At 40.9% G+C, this 10,619-nt stretch overlaps 1 protein-coding gene across 1 annotated transcript in view; it reads left to right on the forward strand.

Annotated features, from left to right (window-relative positions):
* The window catches only part of LOC103274000, a 40,309-nt gene extending 30,138 nt beyond the window's left edge, over positions 1-10,171 (forward strand). The window contains exons 6-8 of the mRNA XM_008071459.1: positions 393-499; positions 7,724-7,814; positions 9,863-10,171. Coding sequence (XP_008069650.1) covers positions 393-499; positions 7,724-7,814; positions 9,863-9,979 — 315 coding nt within the window. The 3' untranslated portion in view covers positions 9,980-10,171. The remainder of the gene's footprint in view (positions 1-392; positions 500-7,723; positions 7,815-9,862) is intronic.
* Positions 10,172-10,619: the final 448 nt, after the last annotated feature.

Raw genomic sequence — 10,619 nt, forward strand, 5'->3', positions numbered from 1 at the left:
TCATCTCTACAATAAATCAAAAACTAGCCGGGCGTGGTAGCACGCGCCTGTAATTCCAGCTACTTGGAAGGCTGAGGTGGAAGGATCGCTGGAGCCCAGCAGGTCGAGGCTGCAGTGGCCGGGAACAGCCACTGCACTCCAGTCTGGGCAACAGAGTGAGACTCCAACTAAAAATAATAATAATAATAATAATAATTCCATCTAAAACAAGCTGGATATTACTAGATAGTAATTGTCTCCCATAAGCAGTATTATTATACTCTTCTTTCTCCCACTGTAAGAAGTGTTAACCTTTCATATTGCTTCACAACATCCTTAAACCCAAAGATGTTTCTTCTGAGGGTATATGATACAGTATAACTGTTTTCTTAAGTGAACTCATTTTTCTTTAGGTGCTTCATGCAGACATTTGTACCCAGGATGTCCTTCTGCAAAATGCTGATGTTGTTGTCATGAATAATGTCTTTGAATATTTTCTGAATGAGACAGAACAGGCCAGGTACGCTATTTATTCAGCATGAAATTTGTTACTAAAATTCATTCAGCGAGGTATGAAAAGAGATTAGTAAGGCTGGCTTGTTTTCATATTAAACTTTTTAAAACCGACTCCTCGAACAAAAAATAAGGAAATGTGTTATGTATAAAATAAAAGCAAACTGATTGTCTAACTTTGTAAAAGGTTATATCTAATTTTTGACAGATATAAAATGATTTTATGATGAACCAAGCATTTTCTTAGCTGTGAGGGATACAGTAAGACACCAATTCCCATTAGGCCTTTATACTTATTCTGCCACAGTTTTCTTTCTTTTTCTTTTTCTTTTTTTCGAGTCTTTAGGTCAAGGTCTCATTGTGGCTCACCACAGCCTTAACTTCCTGGAGTCAGGTAATCCTTCCTCCTCAGCCTCCCACATAGCTAGAACTACAGGCCTGTGCCACCACACCTGGCTAATTTTGTTATTTTTTGTAGAGACAATGTCTTGCTGTGTTGGCCCAGGCTGGTCTCGAACTCCTTAGCTCAAGCAGTCCTCCCACCTTGGCCTCCCAAAATACTGGGATTACAGCCATGAGCCACCACGCCTGGCCCTCAGTTTTCTTTTCTGTGAGATAATATATCATATTACTGTCATATCACAAAATAATGGGAATTCAGTGGGACTTGTAAATGAATATTAAAACAGGATAAAAAATATTAACCTAGAAAAGTGTTTAATTATGGAACTTTAAAAATGTTCTTGCCAGGCACAGTGGCTCACAGAGAGGATTGCCTGAGTCCAGGGGTTCAAGACCAGTTCAAGACCAGCCTGGGCAACTTGGTGAGGCCTCATCTCTACAATAAATCAAAAAAATTAGCCAGGCATGGTGGCATGCACCTGTGGGTCCAGCTACTTGGAAGGCTGAGGTAGAAGGATTGCCTGAGTCCAGCAGGTCAAGGTTGCAGTGGCTGTGAGCATGCCACTGAACTTCAGCCTGGGTGACAGAGTGAGACTCCAACTCAAGAAAAAAGTTGTTAAGATAGTAATTGTATTCTGGGTGCAGGAGCTCATACCTGTAATCCCAGCACTGTGGGAGTAGAGGTGAGAGGATTGCCTGAGTTCAGGGGTTCAAGACCAGCCTGGGCAACATGGCAAGACCTCATCTTTACAATAAATATACAAATTAGCCAGGCGTGGTGGTATGTGCCTGTAGTTCCAACTACTTGGAAGGCTGAAGTGGAAGGATTGCCTAAGCCCAGCAGGTTGGGGCTGCGGTGGCCATGATTGTGCCGCTGCACTCCAGCCTGAGTGGGAGAATGAGACTCCAACTCAAAAAAAAACAAAAAAAAAAAACAAGAGCTAGGCTCAGTGGCTCAGCCTGTAATCCCGCGCCTTTGGGAGGCTGAGGTGAGTGGATTGCCTGAGCCCGCGGGTTCAAGACCCGCCTGGGCAGGCGAGACCTCATCTCTACAATAAATCAAAAAATCAGCCGGGCGTGGTAGCACATGCCTGTAATTCTGAGGTGGAAGGATCGCCGGAGCCCAGCAGGTCGATGCTGTGGTGGCCAGGAGCAGCCACTGCACTCTAGTCTGGGCGACCGAGTGAGACTCCAACTCAAAAAAAAAAAAAGATAGTAGTAGTAGACTCCTGGAGCTTATTCTACTATTCAAGTGGTAGAAAAACTAGCAATCTATGTTCAGTTTTCTGATTTCCTGTCACAATTGATGAATTTTGTTTCTAATTAGAGAACTTACAGGATCTTCTAGTTAGAAAATTCCTTTTTATTTTTTGAGTCTGAGTCTCACTCTCCCATCCAGGCTGGAGTGCAGTGACACAATCACAGCTACATAGCCTCTACCTGCTGGGCTCAGGCGATCCTTCTGCCTTAGCCTTCCAAGTAACTGGAACTAAAGACACATGCTACCACTCCCAGCTAATTTTTTTTATTTATTGTAGAGACAAGGTTTCGCCATGTTGTCCAGACTGGTCTCAAACTCCTAGGCTCAGGCGATCCTTCTCTCTCAGCTTCCCAACTTCTGAGATTACAGACATGAGCTACCATGCCTGACCTAGAAAATTATTTTAGTCTATAGTCTGAGATGCTGATTTTCTGACCAGTTAGGCTTGCTTATTTCTTACTTTTCTTTATTTTTATTTTTTTACATTTTTTTATTTTAAAGATGTGGGGTACAATTCAGGGTTAGGAATACAAATGTTCATTATGCAGGTACCCTTGTTGATGAGGTGTGCCTCCCCCGTGATTCCCGCTACTACTGCCAATCCTTTTTTTTTTTTTTTTTTTTGGAGTTAGAGTCTCACTCTGCTGCCCAGACTAGAGTGCAGTGTCATGCAGTGGCTCACAGCCACCCCAGTGTCAACCTGCTGGGCTCAGGCGATCCTTTTGGTACTACAGGTGCACGCTATCACGCCTGGCTAATTTTTTGATTTATTGTAGAGATGAGGTCTCACCAAGGTACCAGGCTGTTCTCAAACCCGTGGGCTCAGGCAGTCCCCTCACCTTGGCCTCCCAAAGTGCTGGGATTACAGGCTTGAGCCACCACGCCCACCCACCAATCCTTTTCTTATATAGTACTAGATAATTGTTTAAGGTCTGCTTATGAGTGAGAACATGTGATATTCAGTTCTTTGTTTCTGTGATAGATCAGTCATATTTCAGACTCTTAAGTTCATCCAAGTTGCTGTGAAGTTCTTAATTTTGTCCTTTGTGGCTGCATAATATTCCATCCTTTATATGTACCACATTTTTTTTACTCAGGTCTCTTTCGATGGACAGCATGGTTGGTTCCATGTTTTTGCTATTGTGAACAATGCTGCAATAAACATATGTGTGCAAGTATCTTTTCCATAGAGTGATTTGAGTTCCTCTGGGTATATTACCAGTAGAGGGATTGCATGGTAATATGGAGGGTCGATTTTTAGATCTTTTAGGAATCACCAAACTGTTTTCCACAGTGGTCATACTAGTTTACACTCCCACCAACAGTGTAGAAGTGTTCCTTTTTCCCTGCATCTTCTCCAGCATCTGTTGTTTTTTGAGTTATTGATGATGACCATCCTTGATGGAGTTAGGTGATTTCTTAACTTTTTATAACAGCATTTGTGTACTCTAGATGCAGGAGAGCTCCTGCTCATATATATGCAAGGGAGTTACATTAATATGTTTGGATTAGTGCATCATTAAGGTTTCCACTGCAGAAAAGTAAAAATGCATGTAATTATAGATCACAAATAGTTAATACAGAGTGGAATCCTGAATGACTAAACCTCTTTATTCTGCCACCACCTTCTACACAATCTCTCTCTCTCTCTCTCTCTCTCTCTCACCACACACACACACACACACACACACACACACAGATACACACACACACCCCACAAATATTCCCATGCCAATTGCTACTAGCTCAAGGTCACTAGGAAATTAACAATTTAAATAATATTAAAAGAAGCTAGTTCTACAGAGCTAATCATATGGTCCAAGCTCAGCAAGAGTGGGTGATGATTTTTAGTCATCAGCTGACTAACATGAGCAAAGTTGTTTTAATCATAGTGTCCCATTTTAGCATACTTCTCAGTGCACTAAGTATGATTAGCTTTTTGCCTTTTTAAAGTTAATGACAGGTAGCCAAAACATTACATAAATACTGGAGAATGAAATATTACCAGGTTTATTACAGGCTCGGTGGCTCAGCCTGTAATCCCGCGCTTTGGGAGGCTGAGGTGAGTGGATTGCCTGAGTCCGTGGGTTCAAGACCCGCCTGGGCAACTTGGCGAGACCCCATCTCTACAATAAATCAAAAAATTAGCCGGGTGTGGTAGTGTGCACCTGTAGTTCCAGCTACTTGAAAGGCTGAAGCGGAAGGATCGCCAGAGCCCAGCAGGTTGAGGCTGCAGTGGCTGGGAGCGTGCCACTGCACTCCAAACTGGGCGACAGAGTGAGACTCCAACTCAAAAAAAAAAAAAAAAGTTAAAACAGAAAAACACCTTAAACTCTTTTGAGATTCATTATAGAAAGATTTTGAATGCTGAAGAATGATGAAAGCTATTGGTGAACTTGATATGGGAAATACTACATATTTGGGTTGTTCTAAAAACTTTCTTGGAGTTCGTTCATTCACAAATGCTACATGATTCACTGAACAGGTATTAGTCACGTGAGTTAATGCAATCACGTCTAAATTAGTCTAGTGCAATGACTTCTAAATACAGAGAGATTATAGTGTCTTGTGGTTAATTATCTTCATTGTGAGTGATAGCATACAGAAGTAAGTTTAGAAGGTAGAGTAAAGCATTCTGATAATGGAATTGTTCTGACAAAACCGATCATTTACCTATATAATTCTCTTTTGTAGTAGGTGAAAGAGAATGGATGGTACAACATTTAACTTCCAAAGACTTGTAATTTTAATCAGAATCTGAGGACAGCTAGAATGATATTACTGTAGGAGTTAGTAGATAAGAGAAAACTTAAATACATCGTAATAATAAAAAATGTGTACTCAGAAAAGGCTCAGGCTTCAAAATAGGTTAGATTTCATTCCCGGGTAACACTCCAGATTTCTAATTTTTAGTTTAAAAGGTACTTATATCTACTTTTTTAGTAGGGATCAAACAAATAGAACTACTATAGTGACAATTTACCAGAAATAGCAAGTGCTATATTGAGCCATGCCTAATCATGTCATGCCAATATACTGGGCTTCTTCATTCTTATTAAATAAATGTATAAAATATGTCATTTTTAGGAACCATATCAAAACAACAAAATAGCTCTACCCCAAACACAGTGATATTTATTACTGAACACTGCTACATTTTATCTATAGCCTAACAAAAAGAATAGGTTGTATCATCTTGCCTAGAAAGCTCCAGAAATACTAAACCTAATAGCCACTGCTTTAACTAAAATAAGGGCAAATGATACCACTGCAAAGAATTTAAGGGCTTTGGTCAGGTGCAATGGCTCACATCTGTAATCCCAGTAGTTTGGGAGGCTGAGGCAGGACGATTGCTTGAGCCTAGGCATTTTAGACCAGCCTAGACAACATAGCAAGACCTTGTCTCTACAAAAAAAATCAAATTAACCAGGCATGGTGGTGCACACCTGTACTCCCAACTACTCAGGAGGCTGAGGCAGGAAGATCACTTGAGCCCAGAAGGTTAAAGCTGAGGTAAGCCGTGATCATGTCACTCACTGCACTTCAGCCTGGGCAACCTTGACTCAAAAAAAAAAAAAGAATTTAAGGACTTTCAGTGCTGATTCAGCTTTGACTTCTGCATCAGTTCTGAAAACTGAGTTTTGGCCTTATTCACAAACCTTGTAGTAATATGAATTATTACCTTATTATAAGTCACCTCAGTACTGTAACCTCACAATTTTGCCAATACTCCTCAGAACTAGAGAGTTTACCAATTCCTAGTATGTTGCTGCAGCCCTGTATCTTGTAACCTGCAGGCAAACATCTTTGCCCATCTTAATTTCTAGATATCACCTGTGCTGCATTTCTTTTGTCATCCTCCTTTTTTTTTTGAGTCATGCTCTCACTCTGTTACCCAGACTGGAGTACAGTGTCACAATCTTGGCTCACTGTTGGGCTCAGGAAATCCTTCCATCTCAGCCTCCAGAGTAGCTGGGTGCACCACTATGCCCAACTACTTTTTTTATTTTTTTTTGTAGAGACAAGGTCTTGCTGTATTGCCTAGGCTGGTCTTGAACTCCTGGGCTCAAGCAGTCCTCTTACCTTAACTTCCCAAAGTGCTGAGATTACAGGCGTGAGCCATCACAAAGTCTCAGTTTTTTAAAAACTTCATTTAGCAGGTGTCTGATAAAACCTAACATACCAAGCTTTTGTTTTGTTTTGGTTATTTTTTTTTTTTTCAGTCAGGATTTCTGTTGCCCACACCTCGACCTGCTTCAGGCAATCCTTCCACCTCAGCCTTCCTAGTAGTTGGAATTACAGGCATGAATACCACACCCAGCTAATTTTTTTATTTATTGTAGAGATGAGGACTTGCCAAATTGCCCAGGCTGGTCTCAAACCCCTGGGCTCAGTCAGTCCTCTCACCTCCACCTCCCAAAGTACGTGAGCCACTGCATCTGGCCTTGTTACGTTTTTAACTTGAGTAATAGAAGTGTTGATAAGGGCATGCTTTGGATTCAGTTTGGGGATTTTTTTTAAAAGAATACTTTTTTGGGGAGCAGTTTTAGGTTCCCAGCAAAATTGAGAGGAAGGTGCAGAGATATCTCATACCCACACATGCATAACCTTGTCCGTTACCAACACACCCCACCAGAGTAGTACTTTCTGTTACAATTTTTTTTAGAGTCCCTTTTAAAAAAGGAGCAAAGTAGGGTGGTGATAGCTCACTGTACCTTGAATTCCTGAGCTCAAGCAATGCTCCTTCCTCAGCCTCCCAAATAACTGGGACTACAGGTGTGCGCAACTGCACCCTGCCAAGGTTCACTCTTGATTTGGACAAGTATCCATAATTTAAGTATCATATATAATATTTTCAGTGCCTTAAAAATGCTCTGTGCTCTGCCTGTTCATTCTTTCCTCTCTCCTGGCAACCTCTGATCTTTTTACCATTCAGTAGTTTCACCACTTCTAGAATGTCATATAGTCTAGTTGGATTCAAGCAATTATATATAGCCTTTTCTGGCTGGGCGCAATTACTCACACTTGTAATCTCAGCACTTTGGGAGGCTGAGGTGGGAGGATGGCTCGAGGCCACGCGTTCAAGACCAGCCTAGACAACATAGTGAGACTTCATTTCTACAAAAAAAATAAAATATATATAACCTTTTCAGACTGGCTTCTTTCACTTACTAATATGCATTTAAAGTTCTTTCACTTTCGTGACTTGATAGCTCATTTCTTTTTAGTGCTAAATTATATTCCATTGTCTTGATGAATTGCAGTTTATTCACCTACTGAAGGACATCTTGGTTGCTTCTAAGTTTGGGGAATTATGAATAAAACTGTTATAAACATCTGTGTGCAAGCTTTTGTATAGACATAGGTTTTCAGTACTTCGTTTTGTAAGAAACCACCAAAGTGGCTGTATCTTTTTGCCTTCCCTGAGAGCAGTGAATAAGAGTCATTGTTTTCTCACATCCTCTTTCCTACATTTGGTGCTGTCACAGTTCTGGATTTCTGTCTTGCTAATAGGTATGTAGTAGCATCTTAGTGTTGATTTAATATACTGTTTTTAATGTGTTGTAGAGCCTGGGAACATATGAGTCATAACATAAGGAAGCAAGGATCATTATTAGTGACAGTACCAAGTCTGGAAGATTCTCTCTCGGGTCTTCAGGTATGTAAGCCTCTTTTCCAGCATTTTTATTATCAGAACTTTTCTCCTGCTTTTTTCTGGTAGTTCTTAGAATATTCTAGCAATGTCCTGTGTGTAAAAATAGTGGCAGATGGTAGAAAGAATAGCAAGACTTTATGGCTTAAGCCTTTGCTTATGGTTTATTCACCAGCCCCAAAAGCTCTGAAACTGTTAATCTTATCTTTTTTTTTTTTATTTGGAATCTCACTCTGTCTCCCATGCTGGTGTGCAGTGGCATGCTCATGGCTAACACAGCCTCAACCTGCTGGGCTCAGGTGGTCCTTCTGCCTCAGCCTTCCAAGTAGCTGGAAACACAAGTGTGCGCCACTGCGCCCAGCTGATTTTTTTAATTTATTGTAGAGATGAGGTCTTGCCATGTTGCCCAGGCTGGTCTCAAACCTGTGGGTTCAGGAAATCCTCTTGCCTCGGCCTCCCAAAGTGCAAGGATTATAGGTATGAGCCACCATGCCCAGTTGTCAGTCTTATCTTGATATAGATTCCCTTGCTTCTCCACCCAGTTTTTCTGTGTGGTGATAGTTTTAGGTTAACAAACACTACTGAATGTTTGTAAGGGACTTAGAATATCCACATCATAACTTTGTCCCTTAGAACAAAAGGAACAGAGTTGCTCAAGGCGTCTAGAATCATACATGTAGACTGGAGGCCTACACACTGTGCAGTTTGGCCTCTAAGACAGTTTGGAATCTGGCACAAACCACGTCTTTGTTCCCGATTCTTTGTATAAAATAAGACCAATATTTATTTACTTATTTATTTTTATTATTTTTTTGAGTTGGAATCTCACTGTGTCACCTAGGCTGGAGTACAGTGGCACGCTCACGGCCACCGCAACCTCCTCTCCCTGCTGGGTGCAGGCTATCCTTCCACCTCAGCCTTCCAAGTAGCTGGGTCTACAGGCATACCACCATGCCCAGCTAATTTTTTTATTTATTGTAGAGATGAGGTCTCGCCATGATGCCCAGGTTGGTCTCGAACCCATGGACTCAGGCAGTCCTTTCGCCTCTGCCTCCCAGAGTGCTGGGATTAGACATGAACAACCACGTTGAGCTAAGACCAATATTTAATAATAAAATTCAACCCAATAAATTGACCCTTATAGGAAAGTTAATTAGTATTTGAATAGCAGTTTTGCAATTCCCCAGATGAAAGATGCTATCATATTTGAATGTCATTTTCAGTAGTGGTGTTTTCCTTGTATATAAGCATTGCCAAAGGTAAACTACCTGTCTCTTCCTTTAAAAAAATTTGTATCAGTCATCTAAATTATAAAAGTAGTTTGTGTTTGTTATAGCAAGGTAAATAATCCAAAGATACTTAAAGAGAAGGTATCTGTTTCTCCATCATTTTCTCTCTATGAGAGTCTCACCTCATGAGTAACGTGACCCTTCCATACTTTTCCACACTTAGAAAAACATACCTTTAGAAATGTCTCTGATTTGTATTATAATTTCTGTATTCTTTTATGTTCCAAAGTCAGAGTAAGTTAAGTCCCTAAGTCCATAGATCTATCATTTAATGCAGCAAAAAAGTAGTCCTATGGCACCATGTAGAGCTAGTCCTGTTCACTATAATCAAACTCTGTTGTGTTTGACCAGGCATGGTGGCTCATGTCTGTAATCCCAGCACTCTGGGAGGCCGAGACAAGAGGACTGCATGAGCCTGGGTGTTCAAGCCTAGGCAAAAAGCAAGGCCTCATCGCTACAAAAAAAAATCAAAATCTTAGCCAGATGTGGTGGTGCATGCCTCTAGTCTCAGTTACCCAGAAGGCTGAGTCGGGAGGATCAACTGAGCTGAGGAGGTCAAGGCTGCAGTGAGCCAAGATCGACTGTACCACTGAACTCCAATCTGGGTGACAGAGTGAAACCCTGACTTAGAAAAACATACAAGCAAAAAGCACAAAACTCTGTTGAGTTCAATCAACTGCTTAGTGAGTGATGATTTTTTGAAATTCCAGAGAATAGAGTATTCTGCAGTTTTCATATTTGTTTATTATCTTTTTTCCCCCCTAGACAAATATACAGTTATCCTCCTGGGTTGAAGAAATACCACTGAACTATGATGTGTACCCACAAAAGGACATTGACAAAGAAGCTCTTGAACAAATTCATTTATATAAGATTCTCTAGCACGAAAATAATTCTGCCTCACTGTACTGTTTTGTTAGTATATTATAAAATAATGAAAAAGGAATATAACTCCAATGTCCTAATACATATTTTTTCTGCATAGTCTCTTCTAGTCTTTGTACATGATTGCATATTTGTAAAAAGTTGTATATATACAACTTTGCTCTGAGTTGTATAATAATTAAAGTATTTATCGGAAAACATTTGGTTTTCATCAGTTTCTTTTATTTTGTTAAAAATGTAGGCCGGGCGCAGTGGCTCAAGTCTGTAATCCCAGCACTTTGAAAGGCCGAGGTGAGGGGATTGCCTGAGCCTATGGGTTCAAGAACAGCCTGGGCAACTTGGTGAGACCTCATTTCTACAATAAATCAAAAAATTAGCCAGGTGCGATAGCATGCACCTGTAGTCCTGGCTGTTTGGAAGGCTGAGGCAGAAGGATTGCCTGAGCCCAGCAGGTGAGCATGCCATTGCACTCTAGCCCTGGCACAAAGTGAGACTCCAACTCAAAAAACAAATGTAAATATGGGCCAGGCTTGGTAGCTCACGCCTATAATCCCAGCACTTTGGGAGCCCATGGGTTCGAGACCAGCCTGGGCAACCTGGTGAGACTTTGTCTCTACAATAAATCACAAAAACTAGC

This window comes from Carlito syrichta, unplaced genomic scaffold, assembly GCF_000164805.1.
Source record: "Carlito syrichta isolate Samal-C Ts95f unplaced genomic scaffold, Tarsius_syrichta-2.0.1 Scaffold314334, whole genome shotgun sequence".
NCBI classification, from domain to species: domain Eukaryota; kingdom Metazoa; phylum Chordata; class Mammalia; order Primates; family Tarsiidae; genus Carlito; species Carlito syrichta.